The sequence below is a fragment of the Dendropsophus ebraccatus genome, chromosome 4 (genome assembly GCF_027789765.1).
Source record: "Dendropsophus ebraccatus isolate aDenEbr1 chromosome 4, aDenEbr1.pat, whole genome shotgun sequence".
In the NCBI taxonomy this organism is placed as follows: domain Eukaryota; kingdom Metazoa; phylum Chordata; class Amphibia; order Anura; family Hylidae; genus Dendropsophus; species Dendropsophus ebraccatus.
The window spans coordinates 165788988-165814026 of record NC_091457.1 but is presented as its reverse complement, the minus strand read 5'-3'; the positions used below and the strand labels follow the sequence as shown (position 1 = coordinate 165814026).

General features: G+C 46.3%; 2 protein-coding genes and 1 long non-coding RNA gene across 5 annotated transcripts in view; 1 reads left to right on the top strand and 2 right to left on the bottom strand.

The window, feature by feature from the left end:
* The window catches only part of BTBD8 (BTB domain containing 8), a 47646-nt gene extending 46696 nt beyond the window's left edge, over positions 1-950 (bottom strand). For both annotated transcript variants that reach the window (XM_069967672.1, XM_069967673.1), the window contains exon 1: positions 696-950. In XM_069967672.1, the coding sequence (XP_069823773.1) occupies positions 696-808 (113 nt within the window). In that variant the 5' untranslated portion in view covers positions 809-950. The remainder of the gene's footprint in view (positions 1-695) is intronic.
* LOC138789100 (uncharacterized) lies at positions 946-14899 on the top strand. Of its 2 annotated transcripts, XR_011362698.1 has the most exons (4): positions 946-1127; positions 10141-10220; positions 11816-12009; positions 14045-14899. It is a non-coding gene; the product is annotated as an uncharacterized lncRNA (long non-coding RNA). The 2 variants fall into 2 exon arrangements; XR_011362697.1 differs by lacking the exon at positions 11816-12009.
* Positions 11008-25039, bottom strand: part of EPHX4 (epoxide hydrolase 4) — a 45577-nt gene continuing 31545 nt past the window's right edge. The window contains exons 5-7 of the mRNA XM_069967681.1: positions 17154-17257; positions 14302-14450; positions 11008-12017 (exon numbers count right to left, since the gene is read on the bottom strand). Coding sequence (XP_069823782.1) covers positions 11783-12017; positions 14302-14450; positions 17154-17257 — 488 coding nt within the window. The 3' untranslated portion in view covers positions 11008-11782. The remainder of the gene's footprint in view (positions 12018-14301; positions 14451-17153; positions 17258-25039) is intronic.

Here is a 25039-nt window from a genome sequence, read left to right as displayed (position 1 = left end):
CTCCCAGTCTCTGCTCATCACCGGCCACCATGATGTCTCAGTCAGTGATTGGCCGAGCCGGCTCAATGCTGCACAATGCAGGACCAGGCAGTATGAGAGGTGAGAGGTGAGCGGGGAGCAGCAGGGGGTGGGGAGGGCGAATATTAGGACTTTATCCTGTCACCCTGAGATCCTCCATACATCACCAGTCAGGGAAGGGGGGGGGGGGGTCCCTCCACACATCACCAGTCAGGGGCGGGGGGGTTCCTCCACACATCACCAGTCAAGGGGGCGGGGCCCTCCACACATCACCAGTCAAGGGGGCGGGGCCCTCCACACATCACCAGTCAAGGGGGTCCCTCTATACATCACCAGTCAGGGGTTTCCTCCATACACCACCAGTCAGGGGGGGTCCCTCCATACACCACCAGTCAGGAGGGTTCCTCCATACACCACCAGTCAGGGGCAGGGAAGGGGGGGGGTCCCTCTATACATCACCAGTCAGGGGGGGGGTTCCTCCATACACCACCAGTCAGGGGGGTTCCTCCATACACCACCAGTCAGGGGGGTTCCTCCATACACCACCAGTCAGAGGGCACGGGGGGGGGGTCCCTCCACACATCACCAGTCAGTGGGGTCCCTCCATACACCACCAGTCAGGGGCAGGGGGGGTCCCTCCATACACCACCAGTCAGTAGGGTTCCTCCATACATCACCTGAGCAGGCCCCTGCTGAGCTGATCACCGAGGAGACCCCGTAGCCGCCGCCGCTCTGCCGCGTCCTTAGCAGCAAATGCCCTCAGTTCCGGTCGGGCGGCCAGTGACATCATCACAGGTGAAGTGTGACGTCATTAACAGGTCGGCTGCAACGCCAGATAGCGTTACCAAGGCAACAGCGCTAGGGAAGCCCAGCCACGAGGCCGGCACTCGGGGCGCCTCACACCGGTGGTGATGGTGGAGATACCGGGGTCCTCACGTTGTACTTTGTTTACCACACACGGCTCCAAGCCGGCTCCATGACATCAACCCGGAAGCCACGCCCCTAAGCAGTGACACGGACCAATGGGGAGCGGTCGCTGCTAACAGCTGTCTTCTCTGTGATTGGCTGATGAGGAGCAGCTGGTTGGGAAGGCGGGAAGAAGGCTGCAGGTGAGCGGAGCACGTGACCCAGGCTAAGGCGGCGCTGAGGGATGCCATAGCCCCATGTGTACACTGTGGTGGGTGATCCTATGACGTCACAGCCCCATGTGTACACTGTGGTGGGTGACCCTATGACGTCACAGCACACGTTATGTGGAGGTTAATCCCTATGACGTCACAGCACACGTCATGTGGTGGTTAATCCCTATGACATCACAGCACACGTCATGTGGTGGTTAATCCCTATGACGTCACAGCACACGTCATGTGGTGGTTAATCCCTATGACGTCACAGCACACGTCATGTGGTGGTTAATCCCTATGACATCACAGCACACAGTCATGTGGTGGTTAATCCCTATGACATCACAGCACACGTCATGTGGTGGTTAATCCCTATGACATCACAGCACACGTCATGTGGTGAGGGCTCAGCTACCATTAGGACCATGTAAAGGTTTGTTGTCTTTTTCAGGAACGAATGTACCTCGTAATGTCGCCTTTCAATCTACCATAAAATGACAAAACCCCCAAAATATTGTTGGATAAATTGGAAAAAAAGCAATTCTGCAAATATAAATTTTGTGTATTAAGCAAATTACAGTTTCTGCAGTTTTACACGGACAGTATTTTTGCGCCAAACTGACATATTTACGACACGTCTCGGACTAAGAAGCGACCCGGGGAGCGGAGCAGCTGGATGTCGGCCTCAGCGCTGGTGATCAGAAGGTTATTAGATGGCATTGTATATATCCTCCCCATTCATTAAAAAGGTCTCCCGCCCAGAGTTCCCCTTTAAAGCGACTCTGTACCCACAATCTGCCCCCCCCCCCCCCCCGTACCTTCGGATAGCCGCTTTTAATCCAAGATCTGTCCTGGGGGCCAATCGGCAGGTGATGCAGTTATTGTCATAAATAATAACTTAAACTTGCAGCCCCGAGCCCAACGGCCGTGGCCTAGAGAGTCTGTGCCCTAACTTTGCACCACCCCTCCGTCCCTCCTCATCATTAGGAATGCCACTGGAACATTTTCTCCTGTCTGAACATTGCACAGGTCCTTAACGATCCAGTCCATGTGCCATGCTGACACAGATGAGGAATAGGAGACAATCTGCCTGGAGCATTCCTAATGATGAGAGGGCGGGGGGGGGGGAGGGACAGAGAGGTGGTGCCAGCCTAATGCATACACAGTCTAAGCCCCGGCTGTTGGGCACGGGGCTGCAAGTTTAAAAGTTGTTTTTTAGGACAATAACTACATCACCTGCCGAACCAACCCCAGGACAGATCTTGGATTAGAAGCCGCTATCTGATGGTACAAGTGGTTGGGGGGGGGGGGGGGGGGGTACAGAGTCGCTTTAAGGACATAATTTGTGTTTTGCGTTTTCGTTTTTTCCCTCTTTAAATGACCCCAGAGCTTGTATATTCACCTACAGACCCACCTGAGCTCTTACTTTTTGTGACACCAATTGTACTTTGCAATGACGCCCTTTAAATTTCCATAAAATATGCCGCTAAACTAAAAAAAAACTTTTTTTAGTTTACTGTTTTCAAAAAATAAATTGATTAAAATATATATATGTTTAAAATTGCTGCGTTCTGACCCTAATAACACTGTCTTTTAATCCTTAGAGCTATGTGGGGCATCATCTTTTACGCCATGATTTTTATCGGTACCTTTCATTTGTATATGCAACTTTATGATCACTTTTTATTTATATTTTTCTAGATGTGATGTGACCAAAAATCTGCAGTTTTGCAGTTGCGGGGGTTTTTGTGTTCACCGTGCGATTTAAACCTTTATTATGGGATGGGATGATTTATATTTAAAAAAAAATATAGTTCTTCTTGGTGGTCTTATGAGCAATACCAGGATTGCTTACAGGGATCAATGCAATATCTAGGCTAGGGTCACACGTGTGCCGGAGAGTCCGTGCGGTGTAACAGAGCAAAGCCTGGAACAGACATTAATGCAGATGGATACCAGAGAGATCCCATTGACTTCAATGGGATCTGTCAGGTTTCTTTTCGGTGTTTATTTTGCAGGATTTGAACTGACAAAAAGATTACAGCTGGCAGTATTTTATTGTCCGCTTATTGTCCAGAACTTCTCACGGAGCTCCCCGAACAGCGGGCCGGCACATTGTGAACCTATACCTATGTATTATATACTCCCAGCAGGGACCTGCCATGCTCTGATCACCTGTACTATATTGCAGTATTCTATATGGAGCCTAATCTACAAAGATGTCAGTCTGCATTAGGCATCTAGCTGCTATGATAAGTCACGGGCACCCCCAATCTCTAAGGGGGAAAAGGGTAACAGAAGGTGCCCCCTGACTCTAATGGCCTAGATAACATTTGCCATTGACCATGGTATATAAGGGGTTAAAGAGCTGGGACCTGAGGTATCTCTGACCCCTGCTGTATGTCACATGCTGATGGCGCAGATAGATGCTCTGGATGTCAGGAAGAAGTTAATGGCTTATTCTTTATTTCTCGGTCACCGTTCTGTATTGAGCAGCCGTGTGCCGCTGCGTCTTACATATAGTCCAGTGAACCCAGCAGATCCGCCGCATCTGTAGTCACTGAGCAGCAATTCCAGGTATCACTACACGTATCCCGGCACACCAGCAGCCCTCCTCTGTGTCCGTATTGATCCCGGGCCTTGTTCTTCATGCTCCATTACTGCCGGGTTCTGTCTTCAGGTCATTTCCAGGATATAAAAATCACACAAAACACCATCCTCATCTCCCAGGTGTAAATGAAATGCAAAGTCGTACCAACAGCAAAAGATTTCTACAGTGTTTATAGCTATGTATCTAAGCTGCAGTATGTCTATAGCTATGTATCTAAGCTGCAGCTTGTCCATAGCTATGTATCTAAGCTGCAGTATGTCTATAGCTATGTATCTAAGCTGCAGTATGTCCATAGCTATGTATCTAAGCTGCAGTATGTCCATAGCTATGTATCTAAGCTGCAGTATGTCTCTAGCTATGTATCTAAGCTGCAGCTTGTCCATAGCTATGTATCTAAGCTGCAGTATGTCTATAGCTATGTATCTAAGCTGCAGTATATCCATAGCTATGTATCTAAGCTGCAGCATGTCCATAGCTATGTATCTAAGCTGCAGCATGTCCATAGCTATGTATCTAAGCTGCAGTATGTCTATAGCTATGTATCTAAGCTGCAGTATGTCTATAGCTATGTATCTAAGCTGCAGGCTTGCAGCTTGTCCATAGCTATGTATCTAAGCTGCAGTATGTCCATAGCTATGTATCTAAGCTGCAGTATGTCCATAGCTATGTATCTAAGCTGCAGTATGTCCATAGCTATGTATCTAAGCTGCAGTATGTCCATAGCTATGTATCTAAGCTGCAGTATGTCTCTAGCTATGTATCTAAGCTGCAGCTTGTCCATAGCTATGAATCTAAGCTGCAGTATGTCTATAGCTATGTATCTAAGCTGCAGTATATCCATAGCTATGTATCTAAGCTGCAGCATGTCCATAGCTATGTATCTAAGCTGCAGCATGTCCATAGCTATGTATCTAAGCTGCAGTATGTCTATAGCTATGTATCTAAGCTGCAGTATGTCTATAGCTATGTATCTAAGCTGCAGGCTTGCAGCTTGTCCATAGCTATGTATCTAAGCTGCAGTATGTCCATAGCTATGTATCTAAGCTGCAGTATGTCCATAGCTATGTATCTAAGCTGCAGTATGTCCATAGCTATGTATCTAAGCTGCAGTATGTCTATAGCTATGTATCTAAGCTGCAGCTTGTCCATAGCTATGAATCTAAGCTGCAGTATGTCTATAGCTATGTATCTAAGCTGCAGTATATCCATAGCTATGTATCTAAGCTGCAGCATGTCCATAGCTATGTATCTAAGCTGCAGCATGTCCATAGCTATGTATCTAAGCTGCAGCATGTCCATAGCAATGTATCTAAACTGCAGTATGTCTATAGCTATGTATCTAAGCTGCAGCTTGTCCATAGCTATGTATCTAAGCTGCAGTATGTCTATAGCTATGTATCTAAGCTGCAGTATGTCCATAGCTATGTATCTAAGCTGCAGTATGTCCATAGCTATGTATCTAAGCTGCAGTATGTCCATAGCTATGTATCTTACCTGCAGTATGTCTATAGCTATGTATCTAAGCTGCAGTATGTCCATAGCTATGTATCTAAGCTGCAGTATGTCCATAGCTATGTATCTTACCTGCAGTATGTCTATAGCTATGTATCTAAGCTGCAGTATGTCCATAGCTATGTATCTAAGCTGCAGTATGTCCATAGCTATGTATCTTACCTGCAGTATGTCCATAGCTATGTATCTAAGCTGCAGTATGTCCATAGCTATGTATCTTACCTGCAGTATGTCCATAGCTATGTATCTTACCTGCAGTATGTCTATAGCTATGTATCTAAGCTGCAGTATGTCCATAGCTATGTATCTAAGCTGCAGTATGTCCATAGCTATGTATCTAAGCTGCAGTATGTCCATAGCTATGTATCTAAGCTGCAGTATGTCTATAGCTATGAATCTAAGCTGCAGTATTTCCATAGCTATGTATCTAAGCTGCAGTATGTCCATAGCTATGTATCTAAGCTGCAGTATGTCCATAGCTATGTATCTAAGCTGCAGTATGTCCATAACTATGTATCTAAGCTGCAGTATGTCCATAACTATGTATCTAAGCTGCAGTATGTCCATAGCTATGTATCTAAGCTGCAGTATGTCCATAGCTATGTATCTAAGCTGCTAAGCCCCACCCCCATTGCTGTCATTCATCTTGCGACAATCTGATTTTAGCAAAAGGGAGAAAATACAAACTAGAAAAGTGGAGTAAAAAAAGTGCTAAAAATTGTAACACTTTAAATTTTGTAACACTTTAAAAAGTTGCAAATGGAGATGGGCGCAACTGGAGCGACTGCAGAAGTCTGATGCAGCTCTAGGGAGTCCTGGAAAACATGGATACAGTCTGTGGCCATAGGCCGTATCCATGTTTTCCCGACAGCCTTTGGGCTGCATCCAACTTTTTCAGCCGCTGGTGACCAAATGCCAAGTGATTGGACTCTGGCACGCTCCAGTTGCAGCCATCTTTAGTTGTGAATAATAAATGCATCCAAAAACCCATGACTGGTGTTGAGCAGCCCTGTCATACTGCTCAGGTTCGGCAATGCTCTCTGAATTGGCATTTGATTTCTCGAGGCTGAAGAAGTTGGATGCTGCCCTAGGGAATCCTGGAAACATGGATACAGCCATAGGCCGCACCCAACTTCTGCAGCCGCAGGGAATCCAATGCTGAGCATTCAGGTTCAGAGAATGTTGCTGAACCCAAACAGTTTGAAAGGCCTGCTAAACACTACCCATAACACTTAAAGGGATTGTTCACCAAAAAATGTTTTCTTTTAAATCAACTGGTGCCAGAAAGTTATATAGATATACTTCTATTAAAAAAATCTCAAGTCTTCCAGTACTTATCAGCTGCTGTATGCTATGCAGGAAGTGGTGTATTCTCTCCAGTCTGAAACAGCGCTCTCTGCTGCCATCTCTGTCCATGTCAGGAACTGTCCAGACCAGCAGCAAATCCCCATAGAAAACCTCTCCTGCTCTGGACAGTTCCTGACATGGACAGAGGTGGCAGCAGAGAGCACTGCGTCAGACTGGAGAGAAAGCACCACTTCCTGCAGGACATACAGCAGCTGTTAAGTACTGGAAGACTTGAGATTTTTTTTTATAGAAGTAAATTACAAATCTATAGAACTTTCTGGCACCTGTTGATTTGAAAGAAAAACATTTTCGTGAAACTCACCCTTTAAACCACACACCTTTTTTAGGCAAAGACAAGAGTATAACCGGCATGGAAAAAGGTCCAAAAACAACAAAAAATGCACCAAAAAAAACACCTAATTAAGTAGATTCCCCTTACTAGTTTATACATTAGTTGTCTTACGTTACGCCAGCATTTTGGTGCATGATGCTACATTCACGGAAGGTCATGGCTCTCACTGAACGGGCAGAAAATATAACCCCCATCATCTATGTGTATTGGTGTATTGGCTATAGTAAATCTGCCGATTGATCTATGAGGAGGATGAGAGCAGTAGTTGTATGGGGAATTGCTGTATAATAAGCCCGGTCCACACGGTGCAGCGGCCGGCCACAGCTCTGCGGTAATGCAGATTACTTCTATGCCGCCCTCAGCACTGCAGAAGTTGTTTTTTTTGGCACCCGGGATGCGCAGACACTACTGCAGTTACATGAAGCTTAATGGACGTTGTCCCCTTCTCTGTATCTTCTCTGAACAGGAAAATAACCAGCAAAGATTTTCTGATTCAGCAACATATATAGTCAGAGCTCTTCCATAATATCACTGTGTAATGTATAAGTCCATGCAGGAGCCTCCAATCATCTACATATGTGGAGCAGGAGATAGTGTGCAGGGCTCCTGATCCTGAGAAGGAAGGTGGTCATGGGGGTCTGACCTCTACTGATCACGAGAAGGAAGGTGGTCATGGGGTCTGACCTCTACTGATCCTGAGAAGGAAGGTGGTCATGGGGTCTGACCTCTACTGATCCTGAGAAGGAAGGTGGTCGTGGGGTCTGACCTCTGCTGATCCTGAGAAGGAAGGTGGTCATGGGGGTCTGACCTCTACTGATCACGAGAAGGAAGGTGGTCATGGGGTCTGACCTCTACTGATCCTGAGAAGGAAGGTGGTCGTGGGGGTCTGACCTCTACTGATCCTGAGAAGGAAGGTGGTCATGGGGGTCTGACCTCTACTGATCCCGAGAAGGAAGGTGGTCGTGGGGGTCTGACCTCTACTGATCCCGAGAAGGAAGGTGGTCATGAGGTCTGACCTCTGCTCATCCTGAGAATGAAGGGGGTCGTGGGGTCTGACCTCTACTGATCCTGAGAATGAAGGTGGTCATGGGGTCTGACCTCTGCTGATCCTGAGAAGGAATGTGGTCATGGGGTCTGACCTCTGCTGATCCTGAGAAGGAAGTTGGTCATGGGGTCTGACCTCTACTGATCACGAGAAGGAAGGTGGTCATGGGGTCTGACCTCTGCTGATCCTGAGAAGGAAGGTGGTCGTGGGGTCTGACCTCTACTGATCACGAGAAGGAAGGGGGTCAGGGGGTCTGACCTCTGCTGATCCTGAGAATGAAGGTGGTCGTGGGGTCTGACCTCTGCTGATCCTGAGAATGAAGGTGGTCGTGGGGTCTGACCTGTGCTGATCCTGAGAATGAAGGTGGTCGTGGGGTTTGACCTCTGCTGATCCTGAGAATGAAGGTGGTCATGGGGTCTGACAGTTGCTGATCCTGAGAAGGTGGTCATGGGGTCTGACCTCTGCTGATCCCAAGAAGGAAGGTGGTCGTGGGGTCTGACCTCTGCTCATCCTGAGAATGAAGGGGGTCATGGGGTCTGACCTCTGCTGATCCTAAGAAGGAAGGTGGTCATGGGGTCTGACCTCTGCTGATCCTGAGAAGGAAGGTGGTCGTGGGGTCTGACCTCTACTGATCACGAGAAGGAAGGTGGTCATGGGGTCTGACCTCTGCTGATCCTGAGAATGAAGGTGGTCGTGGGGTCTGACCTCTGCTGATCCTGAGAATGAAGGTGGTCGTGGGGTCTGACCTCTGCTGATCCCAAGAAGGAAGGTGGTCGTGGGGTCTGACCTGTGCTGATGCTGAGAATGAAGGTGGTCGTGGGGTCTGACCTCTGCTCATCCTGAGAATGAAGGGGGTCATGGGGTCTGACCTCTGCTGATCCTGAGAATGAAGGTGGTCGTGGGGTCTGACCTCTACTGATCCCGAGAAGGAAGGTGGCCATGGGGTCTGACCTCTGCTGATCCCAAGAAGGAGGGTGGTCGTGGGGTCTGACCTCTGACCTCTGCTGATCCTGAGAATGAAGGTGGTCATGGGGTTTGACCTCTACTGATCCTAAGAATGAAGGTGGTCGTGGGGTCTGACCTCTGCTGATCCTGAGAATGAAGGTGGTCATGGGGTCTGACCTGTGCTGATCCTAAGAAGGAAGGTGGTCATGGGGTCTGACCTCTACTGATCCTGAGAATGAAGGTGGTCGTGGGGTCTGACCTATGCTGATCCTGAGAAGGAAGGTGGTCGTGGGGTCTGACCTGTGCTGATGCTGAGAATGAAGGTGGTCGTGGGGTTTGACCTCTACTGATCCTAAGAATGAAGGTGGTCGTGGGGTCTGACCTCTGCTGATCCCGAGAATGAAGGTGGTCATGGGGCCTGACCTCTGCTGATCCCGAGAATGAAGTTGGTCGTGGGGTCTGACCTCTGCTGATCCTGAGAAGGAAGGTGGTCATGGGGTCTGACCTCTGCTGATCCTGAGAAGGAAGGCGGTCATAGAGTCTAACCTGTGCTGATCCTCACAATGAAGGTGGTCATGGGGGTCTGACCTGTGCTGATCCTGAGAACTATAGGTGGTCATGGAGTCTGACCTCTGCCGATCCAGAGAATAATGGGGCCACAGTAATCAGTGACTGTAAGAATGGAGGAGCCACAGGAATAATTTAGTCCTAAAAAAAAACAAAACCTGGGACCCAAATTCACGGCTCTCTGATCAGCAACAGCAGCTCCCACGAGCGCCTGTCTCTCTGGAGGCCCCAGACTGGCTGCATTACACCAGACGTATCCAACTTGTAGCCCTCCAGCTGTTGCAAAACCACAATTTCAACCATGCCTGGACGGCTGAAGCTTTAGCTGTCCGGGCATGATGGGAATTGTAGTTCTGCAGCAGCTGAAGGGCCGGTGGATTACATGGACAGCTTTGAAATTTCAATGTAATGCTTTATTCATGTGTTTGAGATGAATTCTGTGCCTCGTACCTCCAACATAATAGCATAAAAGGAGCCTAAACCCCTAAATAAGCAGCTCTTCCTTCCTACACCTCAAACTCCTCGTATTCTGCTTTTTATTAATGACACATTTCTTTGTAATTTATTCATGTATTCATGCAGATCTGATGTTCTTGTTCTCATATGTTAAATATCTCAGTCCTACAGTGCTGGCGCGTATGAGCTTCCCATTCATCTGAAGAACAGCCGGGCACCATTGTTTCACGGGGTTTTATGCTGGTAAGAACTTCTCCATCTTTTCCATCCATTTCTGACTGATCACAAGACAATTGAAGGTGAAAGTAATGTGCCTGAGAGCTTCTTATTCTCTGTGCCCCAACTGCAGATCTGCAGGGTACTACGGGGCACTTCTCTCCTCACTTTTTGTCTACAGCCCTATAGCCTTGTACTGGGGGTCCGTCATAGTCATGGGGCATGCAGCTAGGTGACAGTGCACTTAATAGCACTAAAGGGAAACTAATTTTTTTTTAGAAAACAAGTTAAAGGGGTACTCTACAAGTGAAGACATCACTCATGGGGTGGAGCTTAAGCTCAAATAAAAGATCCAACCAAGCCTCCTAAAAAAGCAGAGGTTGAAGCGTTGTCCCAGAAGAGAGGGAAAAGACAGGAAGCTACTAAGACATCACCCCACTGGCAGGCTGCTTGTGGCTTCCGGCGTATTCTTCCACTATCTGCTGCTGTGACACCTCTAGCCACTAGGGTGCGCATGCTGCCAACTGATCTGGATTTATAGAGGCAGCTTGTCTCCACCTGCTACTGCCACCTGCCAATCCAGAGCCACCTGCACCTATTCAAACTAGCTCTGCCTGCTGCTTCCTGCCTGAGCGTTGTTGCATTTGTGCATTCAAAGTGAAGGTATGTACCTGCTATTTTGCCGACTCTGTGAATTTTAAGTGAGTAGCCCAGCGGGTTACACAGGGTGAAGATGACACAACTTCCTGTTAGGGGTATTTCAAGCAAAAACACGCTGAAGCCATTAGTGATAACACCATATCAGTAAGTTACATGTCTTGAGGTGATTGTTTATTTTAAATACAATTTTTTTTTATTTTTTTTTAATACCGGAACACCCCTTTAAGTGACAGCAACCAAATAAACAGAGCTGTAAGAATGCACTGTGTCCATCGCAAGTAACCAGGCCAAAGACTGAGAGCACAGTATTACTGTATATTCACATTGTGCTAGTTATTAAGGTGAGGTAAAACATTTCATTTGTTCACGTCCTCATAAATCGACAACAACAAACAGCAGAAACGCACAGAACCACCAGAACAGAGTCCAACACGAAGAGTCACGGGACCGGCCATTCTGTGGAGTGATGTTACAAAATGTCCTAATAAAGACTAACATATCCATGTGACCGGCTGGCCACTGGCACCCCTGTAGTTACATTTTATAAAGTTTTACAAGGCACCACACAACAATGATAAAGATGCGATAGAACCTAAAGTCATGGACGTCTCGGATCTTTCTTGTACTGTGTAAACTCAGAGATGTTAAGGCATGTGTATGTGCAAAATATAACACTACAAATCAGACTGGCATTGACAATTGACACAGCGTACGGGGCGATCCGCCATAGTTATAATACACAGTGACGTTATAGTAGACACAGTACATCGACCATGTTCACTGAGACAAGCTAAATATGGCCCTTGGTAAGATCATTTCTGTTGTTATATAATAGATCGTCTTCCCTCCGGGAGGTTTCCTCCTTCCCTAGCAGCGAAGACCGTAAAAGCGAGGATAGACCTTCTTATGTGTCTAAGTAATAGCGCCCATCAGTCTTTTATCCGAAATCTGTCTTCGTGTAGAAAGGTCCATATCAAGGTGTTCACCAAGTCTGCCTGGTCCTGCTGAAGCCAATGGCTGCCCTGTGACAATACCGATAGCTGGAAGTAATTCTTCACGTAGACTCGCGTCAGTTCCGCCATTTCCACTTCAACGAAGGCGTCATGTTCTCCCCAGAGTAGCAGAGTCGGCATGGTCACCTGGTGGTGTTTTAACGGTAGGCAGCTATATGGAGGGGTAGAAGAGAAGATGATTTGCATTGTTTTCATCATTCATTGATGTTGCTATCAAGATAGTTGAATAGAGACAGTAACATGACGGGTGGCTGTTCTAGACAAGTGCTCACTGTCTTACACTAATGGTCGATACTTTTCTTTGGGCAGCTCAGGTTCTCTTATACTAGTTATACATGGGAAGTCGCTGGATTTTTGGTAAAGGAACAGAAGATATTGCCAGTGGCATAGTAGCCACGGTGCAGTTTTTTTTTGTGTGCGTGTGACTTCCCATGTTGTGGGGTAATTTGTCATGGTGCGTTATTTGTCAAAGGTAGGTGGACATAACTAAAGGTTTGTTAGGGGTGGTGTGCCATGGTGGAACTTTACAATGGGAGGTGGCTTGCCATGGTGATGGGTTTGTCAGGGGGTGGCTTACCATGGTGATGGGGTTTCTACGGATGGCTTGCCATGGTGATGGTTTTGTCAGGGGTGGCCTAATATGGTGTGGGGTTTGTCAGGGGTGGCTTACTAGGGTTTGGGGTTTGTCTGCTGTGGTGTGCCATAGTAAGGGGTCTGTCAAGGATGGCTTGCCATGATAATGGATTTGTCAGGGGTGGCTTGCCATGATGATGGGTTTGTCAGGGGTGGCTTGCCATGTGTCGAATCTGTCTGGGGTGGTGTGCCATTGTGAGGGGTTTGTTTGGGGTGGTGTGCCTTAGTTATTGGTTTGCCAGGGGTGGCTTGCCATGGTGATGGGTTTGTGAAAGGTGGCTTGCTATGGTGATGGATTTGTCAGGGTTGGTTTGCCATACTGCAGGATTTGTCAAGGGTTCCTTGCCGTGGTGCGAGGTTTGTTGGAGTGCTTGCCATGATGCAGGGTTTGTCAGGGGTAGCTAACTATGGTGCAGGGTTTGTCAGGGATAGCCAACTATGGTGCAGGGTTTGTCAGGGATAGCCAACTATGGTGCAGGGTTTTCAGGGCTAGCTAACTATGGTGCGGGGTTTTCAGGGGTAGCTAACTATGGTGTAGGGTTTTCATGGGTAGCTAACTATGGTGCAGGGTCTGTCAGGGGTAGCCAACTATGGTGCAGGGTTTGTCAGGGGTAGCTAACTATGGTGCAGGGTTTTCAGGGCTAGCTAACTATGGTGCAGGGTTTTCAGGGCTAGCTAACTATGGTGCAGGGTTTTCAGGGGTAGCTAACTATGGTGCAGGGTTTGTCAGGGGTAGCTAACTATGGTGCAGGGTTTTCAGGGCTAGCTAACTATGGTGCAGGGTTTTCAGGGCTAGCTAACTATGGTGTAGGGTTTGTCAGGGCTAGCTAACTATGGTGCAGGGTCTGTCAGGGGTAGCTAACTATGGTGCAGGGTTTTCAGGGGTAGCTAACTATGGTGCAGGGTTTTCAGGGCTAGCTAACTATGGTGTAGGGTTTTCAGGGGTAGCTAACTATGGTGTAGGGGTTTTCAGGGGTCACTTGTATCAGGCAGGTTATGTCAGAATTCAAATATTTTCAAATATCCCCTATACCACCCTCATCATAAGGGGAGTAGTATTTGCCATTAATCCAGTAAATAATGTGGGATAAAAAAAATAAAAATTGTCACAAAAACCATTTTGAAAGAGGCAATACCGCAATTGTTTCCACCCTTCTCTTCCCGTCCTGTGTTTGCGGGACAGCGCCTGGGACAGATATTTGCTGGGACCACCTTTATGATATGTTTCCACTATGTACTAACAACATACTTTAGTGAATGGCCGTTATTTAATGGTAAAACACGGCCATTGTAAAACTTCATCTGGAAATAATGATCATGATTATTTCCAGCTGTACGTTTACAATAACGACTGTGGTTTGTGCTGTAATGTTATGTGAACATAGCCAAAGGGCCCTATTACATTGGACGATTATCGTTTTGTGTAATTGCAGGCAACGATTAAACGACTAACGAGAAATCATTGATCGCTTGTTTAAACCTGGACCTAAAATCATAGTTGATCGTTATCAAATCATTCGGTGTAATAACACAATGTTTCCATAGGTTCAGCGAGGACAGGACGACCTCAAGAACGATCACAAGTAACGATCCTCTTTCCGTGTAATTTGGTGAACGATTTCAGGTTTTCCTGCAAAGCATTAATAGCCCAAAAAAATCGCCTCATCTAATAGGACCCTTAGTCATGTGACATCTTAAAAAATAATCTGCCCGGAAACTGCCGCTCCCCAGATTCAGCATTGTTTTCCTATCTCACTAACCATGGGTGCCGTTTCGGCGTCTGATACGCCAGTATTGCTCACCTGAAGATATTGCGGTAATGGTTTAAAGGACCGCTGAGGGCTCCCGGCTGTGAAAACACATAAAGGTACGCCTCCATGTCCTCGTCTGTGAACTTGGAATTGTTCCTCCTGATTCCAGTCGATTCGCTGGTGAACAGATCTTTAAGGATCTACAAAAGATGGAAAAAAGCGCAAACACAATATCAAAGCGCATGTGGAAACACAATACTATATGTTCTATACATATTTTAGCTAACTTTTTAAAGTGCATCTCTCACCTACATACAGTGGAGGCAACCATTTTGTAGGCTCAATCAGTATTCATGAGAATGCAGCCTATTAAGTCACTAGGAACCAGTGACATCATTGAGTAACCCCATCTACAAGAACAACAGCAGTTCATCATATTTAGGATCGGTCACAGTCTACGTATGTGAAGCCAAAACAGCATTAGGTGTATTCCTGATCTCTGCAGTTTCTCCAATGTGTTGTGTGGCTGATGACGGCCGTCATTGTCATCAGTTACATAGAACAGCATTCTGGGGTCAGAACCCGTACAAGCTTAGAATGGTGCCGTAGACGTTTGGGGCACTCTTCATATACATGGATTATCTATTTCCTACACTGGCTATACTTTATGTTGCTGTTTCCTAGTATCTCTAGGCCAAATAATAATAATAATAATAATAATAGCCTATATTATATTTATTTCATGGAATTAAAGTGTACCTATCACGGTGGCCCTCTGCTTGATCAGTGTCAGGTTCCTCTATACAGCCAGAAGTTCGGGTCTCTATTAAACACGTAATGAGTCTGTAATGCACGCAACCCCACCCCTGCTGATCCACGTGCATTATGGTCTCATTGTGTGCTTGTATCCATAGAGACCCGATGAAGAGAGGCACTCTGCTGATCCGGCACAGGGGTCTAACCTGCGGCCCTCCAGCTGTTGGAAAACTACAATTCCCATCATGGCTAGACAGACAAAACTTTGACTGTCTTGGCATGATGGGAATTTTAGTTTTGCAACAGCTGGAGGGCGACAGCCAGGTTGGACAACTGGGGTCTATGGTGCAGAAAAGAGTATTTTCCCCAAAAAGTAAATAAAATTCTTTGCATTGCCCACATATTAGAGTCCCAACAGAGTAAAGGACGTAAAAAAAACCTCCAGCTCCTGATGTGGAGGACATTAAAGGGGAAGTCTGACAGAAAAAAATTCAGTTTGGGCAGGAAGTGGGTGAACATAACAAAGAGCCTATACTTACCTGTTCCCGTGCCCTCGCAGCGCTGCATCCTGCTCTGGACCCCCCTTCTTCAACATCCCAACCCGGCTGACGGATGGCCCTCTCAGCCAGTCAGTGACCAGGACGGGACACTGACTGGCTGATCGAGCTATTTCCCACCCTTTCCCGCCAAGCCATGATGTACCCCGAGGCTGTGAGAAAAGGACATCCGGCAGGGTAAGGGACAGGGTACCAGTGACGGGGGCAGGTAAGTATACTTCCTTTATTATGTTTCCCCCACCCCCAACCTGCACTCTAGTTTTGGATTTCAACAGACTTCTCCTTTAAGATGAACCCTCATCAGACAACTACCTCTTAGAGAAGCCCCCCATACAGTTTTTTTCTCTTTATGACTGATTTGCAACTATACAGAGGTCCCCTTTATAAAAAACAAAACACACCGCTCATTCTCTGTGTCCCAAGAAATGAAACGCAAAGTGGGAAAAACGAATGCAGAGTGATGGAAAAGACAAAAAGAAGAAGGAGGGAGCTGCTCTGGTTAGTCACAGTGCTGATGCATCTACTGACAGAAGTACATGGGGGCAACGCATCACTTATTATAGGGGGAGGGGAGAGGGGGTTCTATGTGTTCTAATGGGAGGCTGTGCTAGGACCCAGTGGAGTCATGCTATAGGAAACACATGAAAGCCATACTGACGACTAATAGTGCGTTTACACAGAGAGATTTATCTGACAGATTTTGGAAGCCAAACCCAGGAATGGATTGAAAAAAAAAAGAAGAAATCTCAGTCCTTCCTTTGTGACCTGTTCTCTGTTTATAGTCTGTTGCTGGCTTTGGCTTCAAAAATCTGTCAGATAAATTTCTCTGTGTAAATGCACCATAAGGGCCTGATGTGCTAGATCTGCGCTTGTTTACTGAGCCTATTACATGGCTCTACTATTGTGCAGCAAGGGCTGTGTGTGTGAGCGTCTGATTCGGAAGATTATCGAACCGTGTAATAGGGCCCTAAAACGGACATGTTAGACCCTAAATGGGGGAGGGGAGCAATGCTGGAGTTTCGAAGCCTTGTTGCAGAATAAAAAGTGAGAATGGGACGAAGGACGGAGAGGAAATGTATGCCATGGACTACAAAGGGGCGTGGAGTGACGCTAGGGTCTAAAGGGAAGGAAACCATACTTGGGACTAAGAGCCCAGAAGAGCTAAGAAGTTAACTAAAGAGGACAACACAAGGATATATATGTGGTGTTTTTTATAGTTTACAGGGAAATACACTTTCTGCACCTGGTTCCTAGCACCATTCCTGTACTACGCAAGATAAATCGGAGCAGTGCAATAAAACTAATAGATAACAAAGCGTCGTGCTATTCGTTTTCGTGTACAGTACATCGATACAAATCACGAGAACATGAGTCATGCGTCAGTTTTCCATTTCCAACATGACAACAAACAGTTAACTATGAAAAGTAAGAAGAGATGTAAAGGAGCTGTCATAATGGTCAGGTCATGCCCAAAGCACAGTATGTACCAATGACAGGAGCGGTTACATGAACATGAGAGGACGAGTATTGTTAGATCTGTCTATAGTGTGAATGATGGCGGCCGTAATGGAAGAGTCCGCAGCCGCTCACCTTGTAGTCATTGACAGTATACATGAGTTCAGGAAACCAAGGCATTTGGAAAAAGAAGTAGTAACCCGATTTAATCAGTTGTGACGGGTGTCGGAGAACGTATTCTGAAATAGAAATGGCCACCAGTTATTTCTTACACCTCTACCGAGCACTTCACATGCAATACAGAAAGATGGGGGAGGCAAGTGTTAGAATGAGGGATCACAGTGTAATATCACAAGGTATTATGAGCATCTACCGGCAGACAAGTGATGGACAGGTGAGAGATACCAAGTGATGGCACTAAGCGCCCACTAGACGTCCCTCCGAGCGGGGATGATCAGTGCGGCAGCGGCACCCGTCCACATAGTCACTCAGGGGGATTAACCTCTGCGGAATCAGAAATGTCAAGAAGGAAGGAGAAGCTGCTGAATTACAAAGAGAAAGGATGAAGCCGCCTCCAGACACAGAAAGGGCCACGTGTCCATGTGTTCTCTATGGAAAGAAGGGAATAAGCTGCTACCGGGCCGTTCTGTCATCTCCAGGAAGACTCCTCTGTTCCATTCTACAGCTCTATGTCCCCCTCCAGACTCCTCTATCCTCCTTCACATCCCCTCTGTCCCCTTCCAGACTCCTCTGTGCCACCCCTGACAGTTCCTGACATAGACAGAGGTGGCAGCAGAGAGCACTGTGTAAGACTGGAGAGAATACACCACTTCCTGCAGGGCATACAGCAGCTGATAAGTACTGGAGGACTGGAGATTTGTAAATAGAAGTAAATTACAAGTCTCTGGCACTTTCTGGCACCAGTTGATTTGAAAGAAAACATTTTTGTGAAGTGCCCCTTTAAGATTTTATGAATTTTGGCATTTTAGTTTTGTGTGTTCTATATCAGAAAGTTGTAGAGCTTTTCCTTATTGAGCTTTATGTAGTTAATACCAGGAAATCATTTATCCAGGACTACACGGGGGACGACATCATACTAGATACCCCCGTTATCCTCTGTGCACAGTATACAATCCATGGTATATAATATATGACCTGCTCCCAGCCCCAGCGTCCTGGTGCATGCACACATATTACACACACGTCACACTGATGACAGAGATAGGAAGCGGCACTCGGTGGCGGTATCATCCTGCTATCGCCCCTGATATAACGCTCATATTACCATATAGACTCCTGCACGTTCTTGTTTTTCCCAGTAAATGCATCTGTGAATTGATGTGAGCCGTAATCGTCTGTGCCCGGCCGTCTCCACACAATCAATACTTATAAGATTATGCCAGAAATGCTAGAAAGCAAAAGCATTTCACCTCGGGGTCGCTGCAATTTTATCAGCAGGACGGCTACACGGCCGCGCAGCAGAAACACCACTTACTGATTGTAGATGAGAAATATACAGGACTGTAGATTAACAACATGGCAATGAGAAGCCGGCGGGGAACGACATATCGGCTCCGCCATCTCAACACTGCCAGATTATCACTGGAGGGTGCAGAAATCTTAAAGGGGTTATCCAGAATTAGAAAGAAGCACAGATGCAAAAACAGCGCCATCCCTGTCCTCAGGTTGTCTGCGGTACTGCAATTTAGCTCCATTCACTTCAATGGAATGAAGCTGCAAACCCGAACCCAAACCAAGGACAGGGGTGGCGCCGTTTCTGGAAGAAAGCCACCATGTTTTTCTAAGCCTGGATAATCCCTTTAAGACTTTGGCATCCTTTACTGATACTTTTTTCATTGATATGTCAGTATATAGGCATGTGATGTACACAGAGGCGAGCAGTGCGCAGCCATATGGTGCATTGTAATACATAGCGGGGATCTGAGAGCCAGGATATGTAGCTATGCGATACATCTTTTATTGGTTTACCAAGTCAGGCAATAAAACATGTACGCCACAAGTACAATGATTGGTGCATAGTGATGAACATGTATCCCCATGGAGAAGGAAACCATCAGCATGACAATGAGAGGCGGAATACATTATGCATACTTCATATAGGGAGCTTTACCTGGGGAACTGATTAATAAGAAATAAAATCACCAATCAGCTTGAATTTATAAGTATTTATAGATATAGCACATATAATCTAAGGAGCATCAGCTTTGTGTGTCTGTGGACTGAGACTCTGAATGTCCCGTTCAATGAAAGGGAATCCTGTGGATGGGAACAGGAATGGAAGGAGGATGACAAGAAGCAGGTTTAATGCTGCAAATAACATGTCCTAACACATGGCCCAGTCACACGGCTTTAAATCTCTATGAAGATGGCCGGTCAGATGGATCCAGATCTCTATAGAGGAACATGGCCGGTCAGATGGATCCAGATCTCTATAGAGGAACATGGCCGGTCAGATGGATCCAGATCTCTATAGAGAAACATGGCCGGTCAGATGGATCCAGATCTCTATAGAGAAACATGGCCGGTCAGATGGATCCAGATCTCTATAGAGGAACATGGCCGATCAGATGGATCCAGATCTCTGTGGAGAAACATGGCCGGTCAGATGGATCCAGATCTCTGTGGAGAAACATGGCCGGTCAGATGGATCCAGATCTCTGTGGAGAAACATGGCCGGTCAGATGGATCCAGATCTCTGTGGAGAAACATGGCCGGTCAGATGGATCCAGATCTCTGTGGAGAAACATGGCCGGTCAGATGGATCCAGATCTCTGTGGACAAACATGGCCGGTCAGATGGATCCAGATCTCTATAGAGAAACATGGCCGGTCAGCTGGATCCAGATCTCTGTGGTGAAACATGGCCGGTCAGCTGGATCCAGATCTCTGTGGTGAAACATGGCCGGTCAGATGGATCCAGATCTCTATAGAGGAACATGGCCAGTCAGATGCATCCAGATCTCTATAGAGAAACATGGCCGGTCAGATGGATCCAGATCTCTATAGAGAAACATGGCCGGTCAGCTGGATCCAGATCTCTGTGGTGAAACATGGCCGGTCAGATGGATCCAGATCTCTATAGAGGAACATGGCCGGTCAGATGGATCCAGATCTCTATAGAGTAACATGGCCGGTCAGATGCATCCAGATCTTTATAGAGGAACATGGCCAGAATGTTTTCTTGAGGGACCCTGGCTCCTCTGTTACCCGTGAATGGACTTTTGGACACTACGAGTTGCAGTATCTAAGCATTGTGGTCACCTAGGTTATCCTCCATGGCAGCGATTTTTCCTATGGCAGAAGAAGACATTCAGCAGGATAATGCACCATGTACAAGGGTCATACAGTCATGGATTGGCGCCAGGAACATGACAGGGAGTTTTCCTTGTTTCTCCAACCTCCAAAGTCCTCAAATCCTTTAGCCATCTCTGAGACGAGGTAGAATGGGGCTTAGCAGGTCAGGACCATCATCTAATGTGCGGTGAGGAGCGATCCTGTCCACATGGGCCTAGTGGGATATCTGCCACAATGAGCTGCAGCATTACTGAACTCCAAATGTTTCCATATGGGGCCTGTAATATGGCGGCTCTTCAGTGTATATATGGCCCCGTTCTTCCGGTTTGAGATTTCCCGAGTGTGACGGGAGGCTTCTGTGCACTGTAAGTATCCGGTCTCCCGTGTTACTATATACTGGGCGTATCACATTGTCCCCATCGTATAACGCAGATGTGATGGAAAGCCGTTGCCTTTGTTACGTTGCGGCGTGCAGCGCGTTTGTAATAATCTCACAGCGATGCACATTACATTAGGAGTGATGCGGGTCGTGCTGCAATACTGACAGTCTGATAAATAATACATCGCCAGCAGAGAAAGCCGGAGACACTTACTACAGCCCAAGGAAATGATAATTTATTCTCAGACATCTTCCCAGAGACTCCGAAGTATTTCATATTTATCTGTTTATTTCCCTAACAGAAGAGGCTACACGAGGAGGAGGAGGAGGAGGAGGAGGAGGAGGAGGAGAGCCATCCTGGAATCACAGCAATAGGAGCAAGAGATCGTCTACCGAAATCCATCTCCTGACATCCATGGCGTCTGTGTTATGCCGCATGCCTAACACCAAGTACCGACAGCATGGCGGTAATGGTGGGGAGCCACATAAATACTCGGACTCTGCGTGTATAGAGTAGCGGGTGAGGAGTATTATATACATTATATAGCCAGACAATCAGCCGGGTTCACACAGCTTTTCCTTTCGTTTTACCAATTCCATTTCAGCACATTGTGTGCCCCTGGGGTGCTGCACGAATAAGGGGCAAATTTGCCAGCCGTATCCCCCACGTGCTTGTTGGGCGCAACAAAGTGGAAAGGAGGTGTGGCCTCCTCCGGCGCCTGAATTATGAAGGTTTACACCTGGAAACAGATGTAAACCAGGTAAACCTGTTCCAGAGCAGCCGGCTGGCTGTATTAAGAGCTTTGTGGTAAATCCCGCCAGGGTAAAGGGGACAGGGTTCTTCCCTTCTTATTATCTTAGGATAGATATATGTATATACCAGGTCTTTTCTGATATGATTTATGCCTCACACCCTCTGTCATTTTTGCAGCAGTCTTTGGATCCATTTCATCGGTCCAAAGACCCCGGCCGGGGGAGAGAAATATGACATCCCCCTGGATCTCCCCGGAATACTCACATCCTTGCTGGACCGGTGGGGGCAGTTCATCAGGATGTGCTGGCGGGACAGGCGGGGTTGTGCGTTGGGACGGGCAGCAGCGTACATTAGGACGTGTGGGCCACGGACAAGCTGCCTGCGGACCAGCAGTGAAGCTCCACGAAGGGGATTAGGTAAGTCCCGGGTGGTGGCAGGTGGCAATAGGTGGCCTTACTTTTGGGGGGCGCCCTAGTTTAGGGTAAGGGATGCCCTATTTACAGGGGAGGTGTCTTTACTTTAGGCTAGAGGGTAGGGTACTTGGGATATACACTACCGTTCAAAAGTTTGAGGTCACATTGAAATGTCCTTATTTTTGAAGGAAAAGCGCTGTACTTTTCAATGAAGATAACTTTAAACTAGTGGTAACTTTAAACAAATCCACTCTATACATTGCTAATGTGGTAAATGACTATTCTAGCTGCAAATGTCTGGTTTTTGGTGCAATATCTACATAGGTGTATAGAGGCCCATTTCCAGCAACTATCACTCCAGTCTTCTAATGGTACAATGTGTTTGCTCATTGGCTCAGAAGGCTAATTGATGATTAGAAAACCCTTGTGCAATCATGGTCACACATCTGAAAACAGTCTAGCTGGTTACAGAAGCTACAAAACTGACCTTCCTTTGAGCAGATTGTGTTTCTGGAGCATCACGTTTGTGGGGTCAATTAAACGCTCAAAATGGCCAGAAAAAGAGAACTTTCATCTGAAACTAGACAGTCTATTCTTGTTCTTAGAAATGAAGGCTATTCCATGCGAGAAATTGCTAAGAAATTGAAGATTTCCTACAACGGTGTGTACTACTCCCTTCAGAGAGACAGCACAAACAGGCTCTAACCAGAGTAGAAAAAGAAGTGGGAGGCCGCGTTGCACAACTAAGCAAGAAGATAAGCACATTAGAGTCTCTAGTTTGAGAAACAGACGCCTCACAGGTCCCCAACTGGCATCTTCATTACATAGTACCCGCATAACACCAGTGTCACCATCTACAGTGAAGAGGCGGCTGCAGGATTTTGGCCTTCAGGGCAGAAAAAGCCATATCTGAGACTGGCCAATAAAAGAAAATGATTAAGATGGGCAAAAGAACACAGACATTGGACAGAGGAAGACTGGAAAAAAGTGTTGTGGACGGATGAATCCAAGTTTGAGGTGTTTGGATGACAAAGAAGAACGTTTGTGAGACGCAGAAGAAATGAGAAGATGCTGGAAGAATGCCTGACGCCATCTGTTATACATGGTGGAGGTCATGTGATGGTCTGGGGTTGGTGCTGGTAAGGTGGGAGATTTGTACAGGGTAAAAGGGATTGTGAATAAGGAAGGCTATCACTCTGCACCGCCATGCCATACCCAGTGGGCAGCGCTTGGTTGGAGCCAATTTCATCCTACAACAGGACAATGACCCTAAACACCTCCAAATTGTGCAAGAACTATTTCCAGCAGAAGCAGCAGCTGGTATTCTATCATAGGTAATGGAGTGGCCAGCGCAGTCACCAGATCACCACCCCATTGAGCTGTTGTGGGAGCAGCTGGACCGTATGGTACGCCAGAAGTGCCCATCCAACCAATCCAACTTGTGGGAGCTGCTTCTAGAAGCGTGGGGGGCAATTTCTCCAGCTTACCCCAACAGATTAATAGCTAGAATGCCAAAGGTGGGCAATGCTGGAATTGCTGCACAAGGAGGATTCTGGGACGGAAGCAAAGTGTGATGGAAGAACAATGTTATTTCACATACAAATCATTATTTCTAACCTTGTCAATGTCTTGTCTCTATTTTCTATTCATTTCACAACGTCTGGGGGTGAAGAAGTGTGACTTTTCATGGAAAACACTAAATTGTTTGGGTGACCCCAAACTTTTAAAACGGTAGTGTGTGTGTGTATATTATATATTATATATTAAATATAGCCCGACATACCATTATATATATACACATCCCAGTATACCATTATATACACATCCCTATATATATATATATATATATATATATATAGACACACACACACACATATACAAACAAACATAATATATACATATAGCCCAGTATCCAGTGTACTATTATATATATACACATTATACACATCCCAGCATACCAATACACATCCCACACCTACCATTATATATATACAGCCCAGCATACCATTATTTATATAATATATATATATATATATACACACACATACAATATATACATACAGCCCAGTATATTATAATATATATATATATATATATATATATATATACATATATATATATATATATATATACACACACACATTATACACATCCCTATATATATATCTATATTTACAGCCCAGCATACCATTATATATCCTTACCTTCATCTTACCCACCATCCCTTCTCCTATGTCACTATCCTTACCTACCAACCCTTCTCCTATGTCACTATCCTTACCTACCAACCCTTCTCCTATGTCACTATCCTTACCTACCAACCCTTCTCCTATGTCACTATCCTTACCTACCAACCAGGGGCGTAGCTAGGGGTTCAGCCTAGGGGGGGCGAGTGAGGCTGAGTGGGCCCCCAACCAACGTTACCCATAGGGAACCACAGCAGGTGACAAGGATTTTTTTGAATAATAAAGGGTATATTCTTCTACATTTCTTATAGTGAATAAGGATACAGAGCCGTGTAAGAGGCTTCTATATCTGGAATATAGAGCCACAAAAAAAGTAAAAGTGCATAAGATTAGAAAAATATAGCTGCCTTCTTCCACAGACAGCACCACTCTTGTCCTCAGTTTGATTCTCCTGGTGGCTGCAACCTGTGGGTGACAACCATCAGCCCTGAAGTTCCAGCAATACATCTGTCTACAGCGGCAGGTATCGGAGGATTGTACTACTGTACTACAACTCCCAGCATACCCTGAGGGCTGCAGACTGTCAACCTGGAGCCCCCCTTCCTCGACCAAGTGCATGCTACTGGTATATATATATGGTATTACCAATAATACCAGTATACAAGGGGGAAATATCGCCACAACCACAACCATCACCACCATATTGTTACTGACTAAATCCTCTATACTAAATCCAATAAAACACAGTACCAAATTACAAGTAACAAATAATACCACTACTTACTGACTAACACCACCACATACTGACTAATACCACCACATACTGACTAATACCAGCACATACCGACTAATACCACCAGATACTGACTAACACCACCACATACTGACTAACCCCACCGCTGCTACTGAATAATCCACTGTACACAGAACAATATCACCTCTTCCAGTCATGTAGCGGTAGCCCCAGCTCTACAC